This window comes from Nerophis ophidion, linkage group LG04, assembly GCF_033978795.1.
Source record: "Nerophis ophidion isolate RoL-2023_Sa linkage group LG04, RoL_Noph_v1.0, whole genome shotgun sequence".
NCBI lineage: Eukaryota > Metazoa > Chordata > Actinopteri > Syngnathiformes > Syngnathidae > Nerophis > Nerophis ophidion.
This window is the reverse complement of record NC_084614.1, coordinates 86,311,891-86,329,377: the sequence shown is the minus strand read 5'-3', so window position 1 is coordinate 86,329,377 and position 17,487 is coordinate 86,311,891. Positions and strand designations below refer to the sequence as shown.

The 17,487-nt window shown below is 38.7% G+C and overlaps 1 protein-coding gene and 1 long non-coding RNA gene across 2 annotated transcripts in view; one reads left to right on the top strand and one right to left on the bottom strand.

The window, feature by feature from the left end:
• The first annotated feature begins 536 nt into the window (after positions 1-536).
• On the top strand, positions 537-4,261 carry LOC133550626 (uncharacterized). Its single transcript, XR_009806353.1, has 5 exons — positions 537-596; positions 961-1,062; positions 1,136-1,184; positions 2,971-3,114; positions 3,303-4,261. It is a non-coding gene; the product is annotated as an uncharacterized LOC133550626 (long non-coding RNA).
• Positions 4,262-7,568: 3,307 nt separating this feature from the next.
• Positions 7,569-17,487, bottom strand: part of LOC133552125 (class I histocompatibility antigen, F10 alpha chain-like) — an 89,918-nt gene continuing 79,999 nt past the window's right edge. The window contains exons 3-6 of the mRNA XM_061899487.1: positions 11,522-11,800; positions 8,870-9,178; positions 7,974-8,704; positions 7,569-7,862 (exon numbers count right to left, since the gene is read on the bottom strand). Of these exons, the coding sequence (XP_061755471.1) occupies positions 8,538-8,704; positions 8,870-9,178; positions 11,522-11,800 (755 nt within the window). The 3' untranslated portion in view covers positions 7,569-7,862; positions 7,974-8,537. The remainder of the gene's footprint in view (positions 7,863-7,973; positions 8,705-8,869; positions 9,179-11,521; positions 11,801-17,487) is intronic.

The window sequence follows — 17,487 nt, the reverse complement described above, 5'->3', positions numbered from 1 at the left end:
AAAGGACCGCTCCGTTGTCACAACAGTTAAATATTTTCATTTCACAACAGTTAAATATTTTCATTTCACAACATTACATGGTTGACCAACTAAAAAATATTAGCATACTTACCTCTCCAAGTCTCATGTCGCAAGCGTTGCGACTGTCGTTTCCAAAAACTTTCCCGCTTCTTCTTCTCTTTCTTCTTCGCTTTCTTCTTCTTCCTCGTTTTAGTTTAAGGTAGGCGCACAGACAACGTTCAAATGTTACGCCACCTACTGTTTCCCCGCCTCTTCTTCTTCTTCTGACGTTAACTGACGGCAAACAACGCGTCATGTCCGCCGCCGTCTGATAGAAAGCGTAAATTTTCTAAATTTCCTTCCTTTGAAAGTTACTCATAGCCAAAAATGGCTATTTTCAGATGGTCATATAAGGAGAAAATCAACTTTATCAAAATTCTGAGATGTGGATCTCAACGACACTCTCGCGAGATTTGGCACCGCGCCCCATGAATCTGTCCAATCATATTTGCTCTACCTGAAAAACACGCATGCGCATTTAGTGGGCGGATGTGACTTGAAGAAACAATTCGGCACTGAAGGAATAACAACTGCAAGTAAGTAATACCATTTATTGTTTTTGTTTTGGTATTTAAATTACTTTAACATACACGAGTTAGTATTTATTAAACTACTGTAACGTCACTGATTTACGGAAATATAGCTCTAAATGCCGCATTCAACGTCACAACCACCTTGCTAGAAGCTATGAAAGTTACCTCCAGCGAGGCATCTCAAGTGATAAACTACACTTCATACATCCCATAGTGAAATAGCAATGATAGAAGTAAATGTTCAGAGAACATTTGAAGTTGAACAATATAAATTACTGAACATACACTGCTTCGACATGATATAGAGTTTTACATTTACAAGAAGTTCCACTGTATATTCCAGCAACCTTTGTCTGTATTTACATAGTATTGGAGTGTCGAAATGACAAAATGAAAACCTGGAAAACGATGGAGAAGAACTGGTAAAGAAGTCGACTCAAATAAATGATCAAGAAGGACTGTAAAGCTGGTAAGCAGACTGGCATAGTTGTGGTGCATTAAACTGGCAGCAGATATATGATATTTTATTTTTCTTCCTGCAGTCATGTCGTCCTGCAACCACCTATGTGGAGACTGATGAGCAATGGCTAAGTAAGTTACATGTATGTGCGTGTTCTTTGTTTAAGTGAATTAGTTCTGATTGAGATTTACAGACCAGATAGAAGGATAAAAAGCTGTCCACAGTTTGTCAGGAACAAGCATGGAAATATTGCTTTCTTTTACCCTGATTACAGTAGCACGTATGAAGAATGAAACGTGAAATATAAGTAATCTCAGCATGTGTAATTAATGTTTTTTGAACCTTTCACCTTCAAGTTAAGGCTGATTAGGGATGTAACAATATCAAATTTTCACGGTATGATATCGTCACAGTGTTAAAGCCACAATAAGATATTGTTACAAAAATGTCAGTCCAAAGACATGCACCTGGGGATAGGTTAATTGGCAACACTAAATGGTCCCTGGTGTGTGAATGTGAGTGTGAATGTTGTCTGTCTATCTGTGTTGGCCCTGCGATGAGGTGGGGACTTGTCCTGGGTGTACACCGCCTTCCGCCCGATTGTAGCTGAGATAGGCACCAGCGCCCCCCGCGACTCCAAAGGGAATAAGCGGTAGAAAATGGATAGATGGGTGGTGTTAAATGAAGTGGCAGGAATGTTTAGGATAAACACACTTACTATAATTGAACACAAACATAATGTTCATATGTTGTAGTCATATTTATTATTATAAACAGGTATTTCAGGTGCAAAGGAATGGTGCAGAATTCCAGAATTTCAAGTAACACACAAAAACAAACAAAAAACAAAACTTTCAAATATGTGTCTTTAAACTGACATTAACAGTAAACTTGCAGTGTAACTAATGTAGAACAATAATGTTTCTTTAGCCAAGAAACTATACTGTGTTTGTCTGGTATGTTTTTTTTTTAATATAACTTGGTATTATTGTGGGTTTGATTACATTTTTAGCACATTCAACAATAATGCGATTATAATGCAAACAGTGATCATTTTGGTCACAGTAACGGTGATATGACATTTTGGTATTGTTACATCACTGCTGTTTAGTTTAGTGTTTTTTTTACTTTTAACTTCCTAAGAAACTGTCATTTGCAATGGAATTGTTAGTATTAGTTTGTAAAATACTGATTCTTAAGAATTAACTAATAATTTGACTTTTAATCATATAAATACCTCACAAATGGATATTGTCCCTTGCTTACGTCTTGGTTTCACATCAATGATATTTTCCAAATAATGGTTCTAAAATACAACTCATTCTAATATATTACTCATAGTCCTTAACTTATTGTAGACATTGTGGTATGAAGTGTCGGCAAATTTCTTATTTTGTGCATGTCCACGTTTCCTTTGGTGAGGTGCAACAGCTCTGGGCCGACTTGGAAATGGTCTGGATGAACGTGGCAAGCTTTACCTTGTATTATGCAGACTTTATTTAAGCTTAAACAAGCACGACAGTTATAGGCACAGAAATATTTCACAGCAACAATTCCTCGGATCACCGAAGCACAAACATTCCCGTCACTCCTGCACACTTCCACTTTTTCGCCCCTATATAATGTCCCCTGTTTGAACTTTGTTGTCCCACACTACGCGGGTTATCATGGGAGATCGAGTTTACTTCTCAGATGAGCCTACTTAATATTGTCAGAAAAAAACACACCCACTGGAGTTCTCGTTTGATAGCGTCACACATCACGGCATTATTGTGAGAATTTTGAAACCAATATAACGTAATATTTACAATAATGTTGCATCCCTCGTCAAGATCCTTTCTCATAGGTTTGGTTTGATGCTGTGTGTTTACTAAATCTTAGTCTTTTGAGTTTTTTGGTTCCTCTTCTTTGTGTCAGGGGATAGCAGCAGAATAACACTGAAGGAGGCGGTGCCTCCTGAAGGATCCCAAAACACTGCTCTTCAAATGGAACACATCCAACCTTCAGGTGACCGTGCAGGATGTACCACTCTGGAACATCAAGCCTCTCCCTACCTGCCAGGTACACCCACCGTCTTCTGTGTCTGACTATTGTTTTGTTGTGAATTTTGTCACGAAGCAAATCCTGCTAAAATATGACAAACTTTTGAGTGTAAGAATGTGAGCGATATGCTGAGATGTTATACGTTTTGCCTTTTGACAAAATGGTATAAAAAACCTTTAATGATTTGTATTCTATTTTAATTTCAGCACATGAAAATATTTCTACTTCTGACTATCAAAGACAATGGAAAAACATTTTCCAGAACAGCCCTCACAGATCCTCCTGATGGCCTAACAACTAAACTACATGTCGATGCTGAGTATGATTCATCTCAATCATTTGAGGAAGCTCTCCCTGATATAGGGGATTGGATGTACAATGACGGACATACGTTTTATGAAGGATTTGAAGATAGTTTGAGTGAGGAGTGTGCAGAAGAGTCAAATTTCAAGGACACAACAGACAAACCAATACATGACAATGCATCAGAAGCCATGGCAGAGTGCCTTCTGATCATCATGGGTTATGTAAACTGTCATAAAGTCACTGATAAGGCCCTAAGCGATATGCTCAAAATGTTCAAGTTGCTTTATCCCGATAGTCTGAACACAGACTGCTTAAACAATGTGCAGAAGTTCAAAACTTTTTTTTATCCCACTCTGCATCATCGCTTATTATATTACATAAATCCTCCAGTAATTGTTTTGGGCCAATAGAAAGTAAACAAATAAAATGCCTGTTTTGTGGGACTAGTGTGTCAGAAGAAAGATTCTCATCCTTTTTTTTAAAGTATGTACAGATTGATTTCTTCTTTACCGTAGCACATTCATGTGCCAAATGGGCCCTCGTTCGTGAATTTAAACATGCAGGTTTTTCTTTGCTGCAAGATAGTGTAACATATGAGACATGCAGTTATGTTATTCCCCTATTGGAAACTTCTGCCAGTACAGTAGTATCCTTGGATGACATATTGGGTAAAGTTGTTTTCCTTGACTTCACATCTATGCTTGGCATTGTGTTTGCAGTTCATTTCCCCAATACACTTGAAAAGTTTTAGATAATTAAGAACTGAACTGGCCTAAGAAGCCACAAATCAATTTTTTGATCATTGTTATGAATGCTCTGAAAATACACACTGATGTGATGTTGCCGTGGATGCTGTAAAAGTCTGTAAATATGTATTGTATATGGAGTATCATTGTTGATTATGTTGTTGCATTGTGTGTAATATTTCAGTGGCCAATTTATTAAATTTACTTGTTTAATAAAACCACTGTCTTTTTTTAATGAATACATAGGCCTACTATGCTACTGTATTTTAATATTAGTCCTTATAATGGTGGTTGGAGAGCCAAATATCTTCTGAAGTGGTACCTTGTTAAAAGAGTTTGAGAACCACTGCTCTAGAAAGTTCACAAATGTTAAAAGCTCTTAAAAAGTGTCTTGTGATCATATCAGTATTGTTTGGGTTCAGTTTTAAATCTCACAATTGTAGTCACTGAGTTACTGCACATTGCGTGTGGATAAGAAATCAACAAATTAAGTAGAAAATTATTTAAATAAACCATTTAGATTACAGACCATATATCCATATTGCCTGAATTAATTATTTTCTCCAAATGTTAGCGTGAGATAAACTGGAGTATGATTGAGGTATAATTAAACTGTGTCAATTAAAATGCATTTTTGAAATTATTTTTTCTAAGCCAGAAAACGGGTATATTACAACTCAAATAGTGAGCAGTGAGAGACAAAACCAAGTATATCTCTCACTCAGACATCATTGAGACATATTGAAACCAATACTCATTGATTGTCTTTTTGCCGAAATAGCAAAGAGACATCTGAGAACTCAAACAGTGAGTAGTGAGAAACAAAACCATGTGTATCTCTCACTGAGTCATTATTGAGACATATTGGAGACCAGCTCATTCATCTCTCATTTTGGTCTTTGTTGAAATCGGAAAAAGAGATAACTGTTAGACAACTTTGAGATCTCTCACAGTGCTCACTGCGAGCCTTATTTCTCAGGAGCTACATTTGAGAAGAATGAGAAATCTACTTTGGTCTCGATTAGTGCTCTTTTATGTCTAGGAGATATATATAAGACATATATGAGATCTCATCTTCAATTTTGCTTTGCTATGGGCTAGCTCTAAGTTCATCAGGAGTACTGATGTTGTATAAAGCTGGGCCTGGATTTGGTTGCACATTGCCTGATAGCAGAAGTAAGAGCAATATAAAGATTTTCCGTTTCATATGGCAAGGTGACCTCATGACAACATTATTTGGCTTCACAATATCAAAATGAGTAATATCAGAAGGAGAAAACCATCTGTTTAGCACAGAAATACACCATAACTGAAGCTGGTTAGAATTATTTAGCACTGACCCACATGTGGATATCAATAACCTTTGTGTAAATGCTGTAGTTTCAAAGGACCAGGTGATTGTTATTGCGTTTGGTAGAGTTAAAGGTTGGTGGAGCACCTGGTCAGGTACCCCACTACAATTGCAGAAAACAAGTCCAGGAAAAAGCATTAATATTAAACAGAGAGCTTTTGTCAAAGTCATTGTTAAATTGTTTTACTACCTACCCAGGTCCAATAATCAAAGTTCAGATGTCCAAGCTACAAGAGTTGGAAGACCAAGCTAAGGCTAGCAGAGGCCCAGCTTTAGTCAGTCTGAGGCTAAGATGGATCCAGGCCGTGGAAGACGGAAGGCCAAGATGAAGCCAGTCGACTCAGACTGTAGGTAGTGGAAGGCCAAGCTGAGACTAGTATAGATCCAGACTGTGGCAGATGGAAGGCCAAAATTTCAGCTAGCAAAACATCTCCCGGCTTCTGCAGGTCAGAGGCCTCCAGATTTCCAAATCCAACAAAAGCAGTCAGAAATACCACTTTTTGGAAGTAAGCCTTCATTCATCAATTGTTACGCTTAAAACTAGTGCAATTTACTTAAATCGGCTAAAAAAAAGAGACTAAAACACATAGAAATTCAGACCACTTTGACAAGCAGACAAACAAAAGACAGTCCTGTCGGCCATCTTGGATTGGACATTCAACATTAACCCAATTTGGAAATCGGTCTGTAGTTATTTATATTTGTGGATTCACCTACTTTTGACGGAGGAAGAAGAAAGGCGGGTTTGCTGATTTTTGGAACGATTTTGCTTGAAAGACTCAGGTTAAAAAGGCAGGAAAAAGAAAAAGGTAATTAGAAATATTATACATTATGTCCCATATAAGCTCATACACGACACATTCTACAGATAGTGTATAAAAAAACCTAAATAGTGGAATAAAAGAGGTGAAAACATGTGAAATGGAACAAAGAAAAGTTGCATTGTTGAGTCTAATAAAGCTGCCATGCAGGTTGTTTTCTCTTTAAAGCTGTCATTGCTCAAAAATAATAATGAATCAAACTCAATGTTGTTACAAAGTATTTAAACTAGTCATGGCTCCAATTACGTCACATACAAAATTTGACTTAAGAGTATTTTTATAGGATATTTTGTGTTTATCCTACAAAAAAAGGGTTTTTGACTAACAGAGCAAAAAAAAAAAAACAGAAATGAAGAAGCTGTCACGTACTTGCATGGCTGCTCTAGTTGTGACCCCAAGATGCAGGAGACAGGAGGACGACGTGCGGGTGAGTCTTTTAATTCCCACAGGGAGCACAAGGAGGTGCAGCAGGGAAGTGCACAGAAGCATAAGCAGCATACAGAAAAACCAAAGTAACGTTTCACAAAACAATCCTTGAGCCCTGACTGGAGGGCGAGGCAGGCATAAATTGAAGCCAGTTGTTTAAAGTAAAAGTACCAATGATTGTCACACACACACTAGGTGTGGTGAGATTTTCCTCTGCATTTGACCCATCACCCTCACCCCATGACCAGGTGTAGCCAGGCTGCCAATCAGCGACAGGTGAGGAGGGAAAAGGGCTCAGGGAGACAAACAGGAAGTGGGACCAAAATAAGAGCGCTGACTAGGAGATAAACACAAACGCAAACAGACCGCGTGACACCTGACGTGACAGGTCGTCACAGAAACGAGGGATGGATCTGAAGTTTATCGAGGGACTTAAGTGTTGAAAGTAAAAATAAATGTTTGACTTATTTTTATGAGTGGGGCCCGTTTGGATCCTAATAATTTCAGTTTTACAAGTTTTAATTGTCATTGCTCAAAAAAAATAATGAATTAAAATCGATGATGTTATGAATTATTGACATATTTAAGATTGCAATTAAGTTGAGTGAAAATTATTTTGTGCTTTTGCCATAACAAAACAAGGTTTTGACAAAAATGGCGTAAATTATGAAAAAAAAAAGACTGATAAGGACGGATAAACCTGAAATTGATCAAGGGATTTAAGTGTTGAATGAAAAAGTAAAAACAAACAAAAATGACCTACTTCTACCATTTTTATGACTGAGACTCTTCCTGGTCCCCAAGAAAGCAGTGCGAGGCGAGTGGAGAAAAAACGGATTTATTGACAGAGATGTGACACAATGTGATATTGATCATAAGCAGCGGCCATTGAAAGAAAAGAAGAAATCCTCGTCATGACGTCAAGGCCATGAAACGTGCGATTTTACAGCCACCAACGTTTGATCTTGAAAGTCTTTTAACGGCCAAAGAAGAATACATGGAATAGCGTGAGGAGCAGTCGGACGAAGAACAAAGCACATCTCCATCTCATCTCCGAGTGTGATGACGTCCCTCAGCGATGGAGACATCTCCCTGTGTTCCAGTGCACAAAGCATCCTGGAGGAAGAAGACCACTCAGCACATTCCCGACAGAAGCAGGTGAATCCAAGTTGAACATCATCTTCACACAAGAACATTTGGAGGTGCAGACAGTCCATGTGAGCTTACTCAGCCTTCAGCCGCCTGCACGTTCTCGTCGAGCTCCACGCCGTCGTGGCGAGCTGCGGGACAAACGCAAACGGTGAAGGAAGAACATCCAGAAGGTGCCTCGTCACTCACATCAGATCTTTGAGGTGTGACTTGGAAACATGACGAGTCAGCACACTTGATGTCTCATTTGGCTGATCCTCATCATGAGGACTCCTGTCAAAAGTGAGATATGCCAGACTTTGTATTGCGTGTGCTCACAGGAGGGACTTTTATTGTGAAGGAGTCAGCTCCAGTTGGGCTTTTCCGGCTAAACTTGTAACAAAGGTCCACATCAGACCTCCATGTGAGTGACGCTTCACCACGGCTTTGTTTCTTGCGGCTCAAAGAAAAGATGTTTTACTTACCAGCTGGATCGTACTGGGCTGAAATGAAAGAGAAACAAGGTGAAGTGGACTTTTCCCCTCACGTCACGCCGTGTTTCTACGTGAGAGTGTGCGCTCTGTCTCTGTGGATCTTTGAGTGTTTGGCTGGAAGGCAACTAAAAGATGGCCGCACCTTTGCAGCCCGGATGAAAGCATCAACTCACGGCCTGGACCGAGTGCACCGAGAAGAAGAAGACAGAGGACATTGGCGTCCCTCACCTTGTCTGTTTCTGTGACGCCTGACCATGACCATGATGATGATGATGATGATGATGGCCGCCACAGCGAGGACCGCCGCCGTGGCAGCGAGGGCGACGCTCAAGTTGTCTGTGGAGAGCAAAAAAGCACAAGTGGAGTGACAAAGCATGAAGAGGAAACCTTCATGACTACTTTGCATGCAGACGTCAAGCGTTGTCATGGTGACATGGATCAATAATGGTGACAGGTGGACTTGTGATGGGAAACATCTCCAACTAAATGTGTCTTTCTCACCTTCATGGCTTGCGTTGCTCAGGATGCTTCTTCTCTCCAGCTTGGTGACCAAGTCCTCCTTGACGCCTGACAGCTGAAACACACATTCGTACTTGCCCTCCACGTCGGCCGTCACCTCCACTTTCAGCGCCACCGACATCTGGAAGGTTCCGTCGTGGTTGGGGAGTATCTCTCCGTGCTCCACGTCCTCGAAGATCTGCTCGCCGTCTTTCCTCCAAAACAGGTCGGCACCGTCGGGGTAGAAACCTGTCGCCATGCAGCTGACCGGAGAGGACGGCGTCTTCTGGAGCAGGAACACCTCTGGAAGCTCTGCACAGGAAGTGATGTCACGTGTGAACACAGGACAACGTGGGGAGAAGGTGTGGATGGAGAGAATATTGAGAAAAGGTGTGGATAGAGAGAAGGTGTGGGTGGAGGTAAAGATGGAGAGAAGGTGGGGATGGAGGTGAAGATGGAGAGAAAAGAAAAGAATGGAAGTAAAGATGGAGAGAAGGTGTGGATTAAAGTAAAGATGGAGAGAATGTAATAACGGAGGTAAAGATGGAGTGAAGGTGTTGATGGAGGTAAAGATGGAGAAAATGGAGGTACAGAGAGAAGGTTAGGATGAAGTTAAAGATGGAGAGAAGATGAGAACAGAGGTAAAGATGGAGAGAAGGTGTGGAGGGAGGTAAAGATAGAGAGAATATGAGGATGGAATTAAAGATAGAAAGAATGGAGGTACAAATAGAGAGGTTTGGATGAAGGTAAAGATGGAGAGAAGGAGAGAACGGAGGTAAATATGGAGATGAGGTGTGGATGGAGGTAAAGATGGAGAGAAGTTGAGAATGAGGTAAAGATGGAGAGAACGTGAGGATGGAGGTAAAGATGGAGGGAAAAGGAGAGAACGGAGGTAAATATGGAGAGAAGGTGTGGATGGAGAGAAGGTGGGGATGGAGGTAAAGATGGAGAGAAGGTGTGGATAGAAAGAAGGTGTGGATGGAGGTAAAGATGGAGAGAAGCTGTGGATGGAAAGAAGGTGTGGATGGAGGTAAAGATGGAGAGAAAGTGTGGATGGAAGTAAAGATGGAGAGAAGGTGTGGATGGAGGCAAAGATGGACAGAAATTGTAGATTAAAGTAAAGATGGAAGAAAAGGTAATAACGGAGGTAAAGATGGAGTGAGAGAGTGGATGGAGGTAAAGATGGAAAGAAAGTCTAGATTGAGGTAAAGCTGGAGAGAAGGTGAGAACGGAGGTAAAGCTGGAGAGAATGGGGGTACAAATAGAGAGAAGGTGTGGACGGAGGTAAAGATGGACAAAAGGTGTGAACGGAGGTAAAGATGGAGAGAAGGTGTGAACAGAGGTAAAGATGGAGAGAAGGTGTGAACAGAGGTAAAGATGGAGGGAGAGAGTGGACGGAGGTAAAGATGGAGAGAAGGGGAGAATGGAGGTAAAGATGGAGAGAAGGGGAGAATGGAAGTAAAGATGGAGAGAAGGTAATAACGGAGGTATATATGGAGAGAACTTGTGGACGGAGGTTAAAATGGAGTGAGAGAGTGGATGGAGGTAAAGATGGACAGAAAATGAGAACAGAGGTAAAGATGGAGAGAAGGCGAGAACGGAGGTAAAGATGGAGAGAAGGCGAGAACAGAGGTAAAGATGGAGAGAAGGCGATAACAGAGGTAAAGATGGAGAGAACGTGTGGATGGAGGTAAAGATGGAGAGAACGTGTGGATGGAGGTAAAGATGGAGAGAAAGGGAGAACGCAGGTAAAGATGAAGAGAAGGTGAGAATGGAGGTAAAGTTGGATAGAAGGAGAGGATGGAGGTAAAGATGGAGAGAACGTGTGGATGGAGGTAAATATGGAGAGAATGGCGGTACAAATAGAGAGAAGGGGAGAATGGAGGTATAGATGGAGAGAAGGGGAGAAAAGAGGTAAAGATGGAGAAAAGGTTAGAGTGGAGGTAAAGATGAAGAGAACATGTGGATGGAGGTAAAGATGGAGAAAAGGTTAGAGTGGAGGTAAAGATGGAGAGAACGTGTGGATGGAGGTAAAGATGGAGAAAAGGTGTGGATGGAGGTAAAGATGGAGAGAACGTGTGGATGGAGGTAAAGATGGAGAGAACGTGTGGATGGAGGTAAAGATGGAGAGAAGGGAAGAATGGAGGTAAAGGTGGAGAGAAAAGGAGAATGGAGGTAAAGATGGAGAGAAAGGGAGAACGGAGGTAAAGATGAAGAGAAGGTGAGAATGGAGGTAAAGTTGGATAGAAGGTGAGGATGGAGGGAAAAATGGAGGGATGGAGAGAATAAGGTAAAGATGGAGAGAAGGAGAGAATGGAGGTAAAGATCAAGAGAAGGATATAAAGATGGAGAGAATAGAGGTAAGGATGGAGAGAAGGTTAGAGTGGAGGTAAAGATGGAGAAAAGGTGATGGAGGTAAAGATGGAAAGAAGAAGAGAATGAGATAAAGATGGAGAGAAGGTGTAGATGGAGGTAGAGATGGAGAGAAGGTGAGAACAAAGGTAAAGATGGAGAGAAGGTTAGAATGAAGGTAAAGATGGAGAGAAGGTGAGAGAAAGAGAGAAGAGTATAAAGAGACAGGGTGTAATGTCAGTAATGTTCCTATAGGGGGAGTGCTAACAAGTTAAAAGGTGAAAGTACATGTTGTGTTTCTACCTGTTCTCATTAGGACCTCCTTCCCATTGTTCACATACTTCTTCAAGTAAGAAGGACAATACTCAGTGTAGTAAAACTTATTGTATTCTAGTAGATGTTTGTCCTGGTCCCTCTTGAGTTTGCTGGGGAAAGCTTGTTGTTTTGCTGCAGTAAATGTCCATGTCTTCATGTCCAACGATATGAAATCTTCTCCATCATAACCTTCCTGACGCCAACCTTTAACTTCATCAGTCTCATCATTCCATTCACATCCAGACATCCACTGGAGAATGTGAACACCTGAGACACACACAGTGTTGTAAAGCAGAGTGACACACACACACACACACACACACACACACACACACACACACACACACACACACACACACACACACACAGTATTAGTGTAGGTTATTATGGGATGGACAGAGACAAGTATCAGTGCAGTAATGTGTGTTTACTACAGTATAAAAAGAGTACATCAAATACATTTAAGTAGTAGAAAGTTCAACATAAACAAACCTCCAGTTTGGTTGAAACGCTTCTTAAGAACTTCAAGGTTGTGTTTGTCCCTCAACTCACTAACAACACTGATCTCTGTTTGTCTCTGCCAGTATTTTGGATTCTCTGCTGTGATTTTGTTCATCCAGTCCTGTTTGGCTTCTGCTTTCCTGTTTTTGCTGTCATAGTGAGAAATCTGAACTCCATCAACATAACCAACAGCCACAAACTCTGGGAAGTTTGGAACTTGAGAGGACGCAGTGTGGAAATACTGCAGCGTGTGAATCACTGAAAGAAGAAAACAACAACAGGATGACTTTTTATTATTTTGTTTCATGTTCAACAATCTTGCACTGTGAATATTTTAGCTCCTTCCGTCTTCAGTCGGGTCTTAAAGTGAACATCAAACACTGCTAGATATCACAGTCAAGACTCACATGTTCTATGACAAATACAACACATTAATAATATTACTAACATCTGTTGACAGTTTGAACATTTTGAAAATAAACATATATTTTCTACAATGGAGGCTGAATAAAAAGTACAACAGAGTTGAACACAACCTGTTCTGCCCATTTGATGTCGACTCTTACTGACATCTTGTGGCGGGGTGATGTTACTACACTTGATTAGTTTCTGACACTTCCGTGTTTGAAGATTTGTGTTCGTTCTTACAAGCCTTGGAAAAAAATAAGTCTTTGAACAAGAGAACCTAAAGTCAAAATAAATAAAGAGCCAAAACGGATTTCTGTGCTTCTGTAACCTTCTTGGAACATTTTAAATTTTTAGTAGGAAAAGGGGAAAACAATAAAATATGTTAAAAAAAGAACCAGGATTAAGTAATAAAGGGCTTAAATAATACAACACTAATTTAATTAATAAGTAACAGAAACTCTCAGAAGTCAAATAAGTGAAGGCACAAATAGGATTTATGAATAAAATATTAATAAACTTATAAAAAGGACTTACCAGGCGTCACGCTGTGCATTTGCACGACCAGAAGAAAGAATAAAAACAAGTTCATGATGTCAGCGCGAAACAAAAAGATGTTTGCCACTTTTAATCCCGCAGAGAAAGACAAAAGTGACGAACACTCGCTTGACTCGCAAACAGGAAAAATGAACCAGGAACTGTCGAGGCTCTTTTTATAATACTCCACCTGAGCCAATGAGGAGTCAGCATTCTGTGACGTCACAGTGAGGAGAGAAAACGAAACGCTATTCTGCACAGAAAAGTGGCAGCAGTCAACTGACAAGAAGTCTTCTACTGGACTCACTAGAGAGCGCCCCTTGTGGCCACGTCAGGTAAATGCTTGTGTGGCTTTTCTGGGAAATCACGTGACTTGACAACAAAAAGGTGTGTCAAGTTGGCCGCCAAACTTGGAAAGAAAAGAAAGAAAGAGGAATGAAGGTGAGATTGAGAGTTAAAAGTAATGACAGGGCTGGAACATCCGATCAGTGATCGTATTGTAGTCCTCTCAAGAAAGCATCAATACAAATAATGATTGAGGCAGACGCTTCTGCTGGCAGAATATCAAAGAAAGTGAAAGTAAAAGTAGACACGGTAAAGCCAAACATTGAATGCATGCTTGTTTCAAGTCACCTAAACTCGATGGTGATCATTTTTATTTTTATTTCTATTTTGTCGTACCTGTCAAAGGTGAACACACTTATCCACGTAGGTGAGTAGTAACGAGTTACATTTACTTAGATAAGAAACACAACTTTTACTTTGCTATATAACATTTTATTACCATGGTTACATTCATTTATATCAGGGGTCAGCAACATTTTTGAAACCAAGAGCTACTTCTTGGGTACTGATTAATGCGAAGGGCTCCCAGTTTGATACACACTTAAATAAATTGCCAGAAATAACCAATTTGCTCAATCTACCTTTAATAAATAAATCTATATGTATAAAAAAATGGGTATTTCTGTCTGTCATTCTGTCATACATTTTTTTTTCCTTTTACGGAAGGTTTTTTGTAGAGAATAAATGATGAAAAAAACACTTAATTGAACGGTTTAAAAGAGGAGAAAACAGGAAAAAAAGGAAAATTAAATTTTGAAACATAGTTTATCTTCAATTTCGACTCTTTAAAATTCAAAATTCAACCGAAAAAAAGAAGAGAAAAACTAGCTAATTTGAATCTTTTTGAAAAAATTAAAAAAAAGAATTTATGGAACATCATTAGTATTTTTTCCTGATTAAGATTAATTTTAGAATTTTGATGACATGTTTTAAATAGGTTAAAATCCAATCTGCACTTTGTTGGAATATATAACGAGTTGGACCAAGCTATATTTCTAAAAAGACAAATCATAATTTCTTCTAGATTTTCCAGAAGAAGAATTTTAAAAGAAAATTCAAAAGACTTTGAAATAAGATTTAAATTTGATTCTAAAGGTTTTTCTAGATTTGCCACAATAATTTTTTGGAATTTTAATCATAATTGAAGAAATATTTCACAAACAATTTTTGTCGAAAAAACAGAAGCTAAAATGAAGAATTAAATTGTATTTATTGTTATTTACAATAAAAAAATACATTTACTTGAACATTGATTTAAATTGTCAGGAAGAGGAAGGAATTTAAAAGGCAAAAATGTTTATGTTTTTGAAAATCTTAAAATCATTTTTAAGGTTGTAATTTTTCTCTAAAATTGTCTTTCTGAAAGTTATAAGAAGCAAAGTAAAAAAATAAAATAATTTATTTAGACAAGTGAAGACCAAGTCTTTAAAATATTTTCTTGGCACCTGGCCACACCTGGTGTCAATCAGCCCGATCCTTTTTCTACCTGCTTTTGTCCTCCAGTCAGGGCTGGATTATTGTCTTGTCGATGTCACTTCCGTATTGTCGCTCCTGTCATGTCGTGTCATTGCAGCGTAGCGGTAAGCTATCTTTCGGTATCTGTTTGTAGCTTACTGTCTTTTGTTCCCTGCTTTCGTTTTGTTTTCATTCTACAAGTGACGACTTCTGTTTTCCTGTTCGCTACCCGCTAGCTTCCACGCTAGGCCCCTTTTTGTTTGTTGCTAGCTTCCATGCTAAAGCTCCTTTTGTTTGTTATCCGCCTTGTGCTCGTCCTTTATTAGTACCCTTTTGTTTGTTCTTATTCTATTATTTTAATCAAAACATGTTTACCTGCAAAAAGCCTGTCTCCTTCTCTGTATCTTGGGGTTCGTCACCAACTAACTTTGACAGTATTTTACTTCTTTATCTCTTTTTTTCAACCAAAATCCCTCTGTTCTGATTAAGGGGTACTTGAATTAAAAAAATGTTCACAGGAAAAAAGGTTGAGAACCACTGCTCTACAGCTCCACATGTATAACAGCCGTCAACCTACATGTTACATTTTTGTTTCAAAAAATAATTTGTAGAGTATATTCTGTTAATTTTCAATTATATTCCTTTCATTTTGGTGGAGCTGGACAGTTACTAACGCTGGCTACTTTATTAGCATGCACCCTTCTCTTCATCTACTGTGTTTACATTCCAACATAGCTAAACTCCATCAAATGACCACAGTCGCCCCCTAGCGTACAAGAGGCACACTGCGTATGGCCAACCGTCACATTAGAGCAGGGGTGTCCAAACTTTTTCCACTGAGGGCCGCAGACTGAAAAATCATAGCAAGCGGGGCCATTTTGACATTATTTTATTTTAAAAACCAATACATGTATAACCAATATACATTTAGGCCTCCACTCTGGTTGGATCCCGGGGACCCCAAAGGGTTTTGGTCAAAAAAATATTAAAAATGTGTCATTATTCAGTATTATTTTTGTTTTATTATTATTCAAGTTTTAAATCTCCAGATCAACATTAGGTCCATCTGTCAATATAATGATTTTAAAGCTTTAAGTTGTATGCTCTTTTTGTCAAAGAAAACCCTGTTTTTAATGGGAAAAAAAAACACAAAATATGCAATATTATCACCCAATATTTTTTCAAGTGGAATATTTGAGATTATATAATAATTGGAGAATTAAATAGGTCAATAACTCATAAAGCCATTGATTTTAATTCATTTATATTTTTTGAGCAATGACACTTAAAAACAAATCACACTGAAATTATTGGGGATTTAAAAGGGTCCTACTCATTAAAGTGTTAAAAAATAAATTATAAATTTTTTTACTGTTTACTTTTAACACAATAATCTCAAGATCAACTTCAGATCCGTCCGTCAATTATAAGTTTTATTGTTGATGTTTTTTGTTTGTTCATTTTAGACCCTTCTTTAAAAAAAAAAAAAAAACAGCTCAGTTTTTTATATGGCAAACACAAAATATGCAACATCTTCCCTAAAAAATATCTAAAAGTGGAAAATTTAATTGGAGCCTTGAATAGATCAATATTTCATAATGACATTGATTTTGATTCATTATTTTTTTTTTTAAAGAAAGAAACAGCCTGCGTGGCAGCTTTGTGTTATTAGAGTAAACATTGCAACATATTCTTGCTACATTTCACCCGTTTGCTCCTAATTTTTGCGCTTAAATTTTTTTCAATCGTATTTTTAAAAAATGGCCCCCGGGCCGCACTTTGGACACACCTGCAATAGAGCTAGAACGTGGAAAATAACTTCACATGTGGCTGTGAAAATAGAAAAACATGGGAAATGAGACTCAGTAATTGCATGGAAACTTAACTGACAGTAAAAAGTAACACAATAGTAGTTTTTTTTTCACATAATACTTAAACATACTCAAGTAATTTTTTTGAAAGACTAGTTTTGACTTTTACTTGAGTCATATTATTCAAAATAAATGGTACTTTTACTTCAGTACAATTTTTGGCTCCTCTACCCACCTCTGCCCTTACAAAGCATACATTCAACTTTGACCTCCTGTTTGTCCCGTTGTCGTCACCGTACGGACAACTGGGTTTCAGAGTTGGTCCCAAACAAGATGTGCTATTTGGATTTACACTGTATGAAAAAAAAAAATGAAAAGGAATTTTACCTTTGCAACCTCCTTATACTATTAGCTAAGTTTTATATTCATAAATGTAAGTTTTCTTAATAACCGACCTGTTTTTTGTGCCTTTAAAAAAAGAATTAGAACCCTACTGTAGTGGCAATCTTCACCTTCAAATGTTCAATTTTACTGTCACTACTCAACAGGTTTGAGGGAGTGATCCTAGGCAGCAGCAAACATTGCAATGAAGTGAGGTCCAGTCAGAAGTCCAGTTAATGCATGTTTATTAATGAACTTGCAGGGTGAATGAAACATACCATGGATTATTGTAGTGACATTGTGCCAGAGGTGTGGACTCGAGTCACATGACTTGTGTTAAACCTTGGCGAGAATGAGGACTCAGGTGCAGAAGGGGGACAATTGACACAGGCTTTATTGAAGTTTTCTTTGAAATCTCTTTGAACAGAGTGATTAAAGCAAAGCGGCTATGGAATCTATGATAAAGACATAGGCAAAACGCAATAAACAGAAAATCACTCCATAGGGATGAAAAAGGCA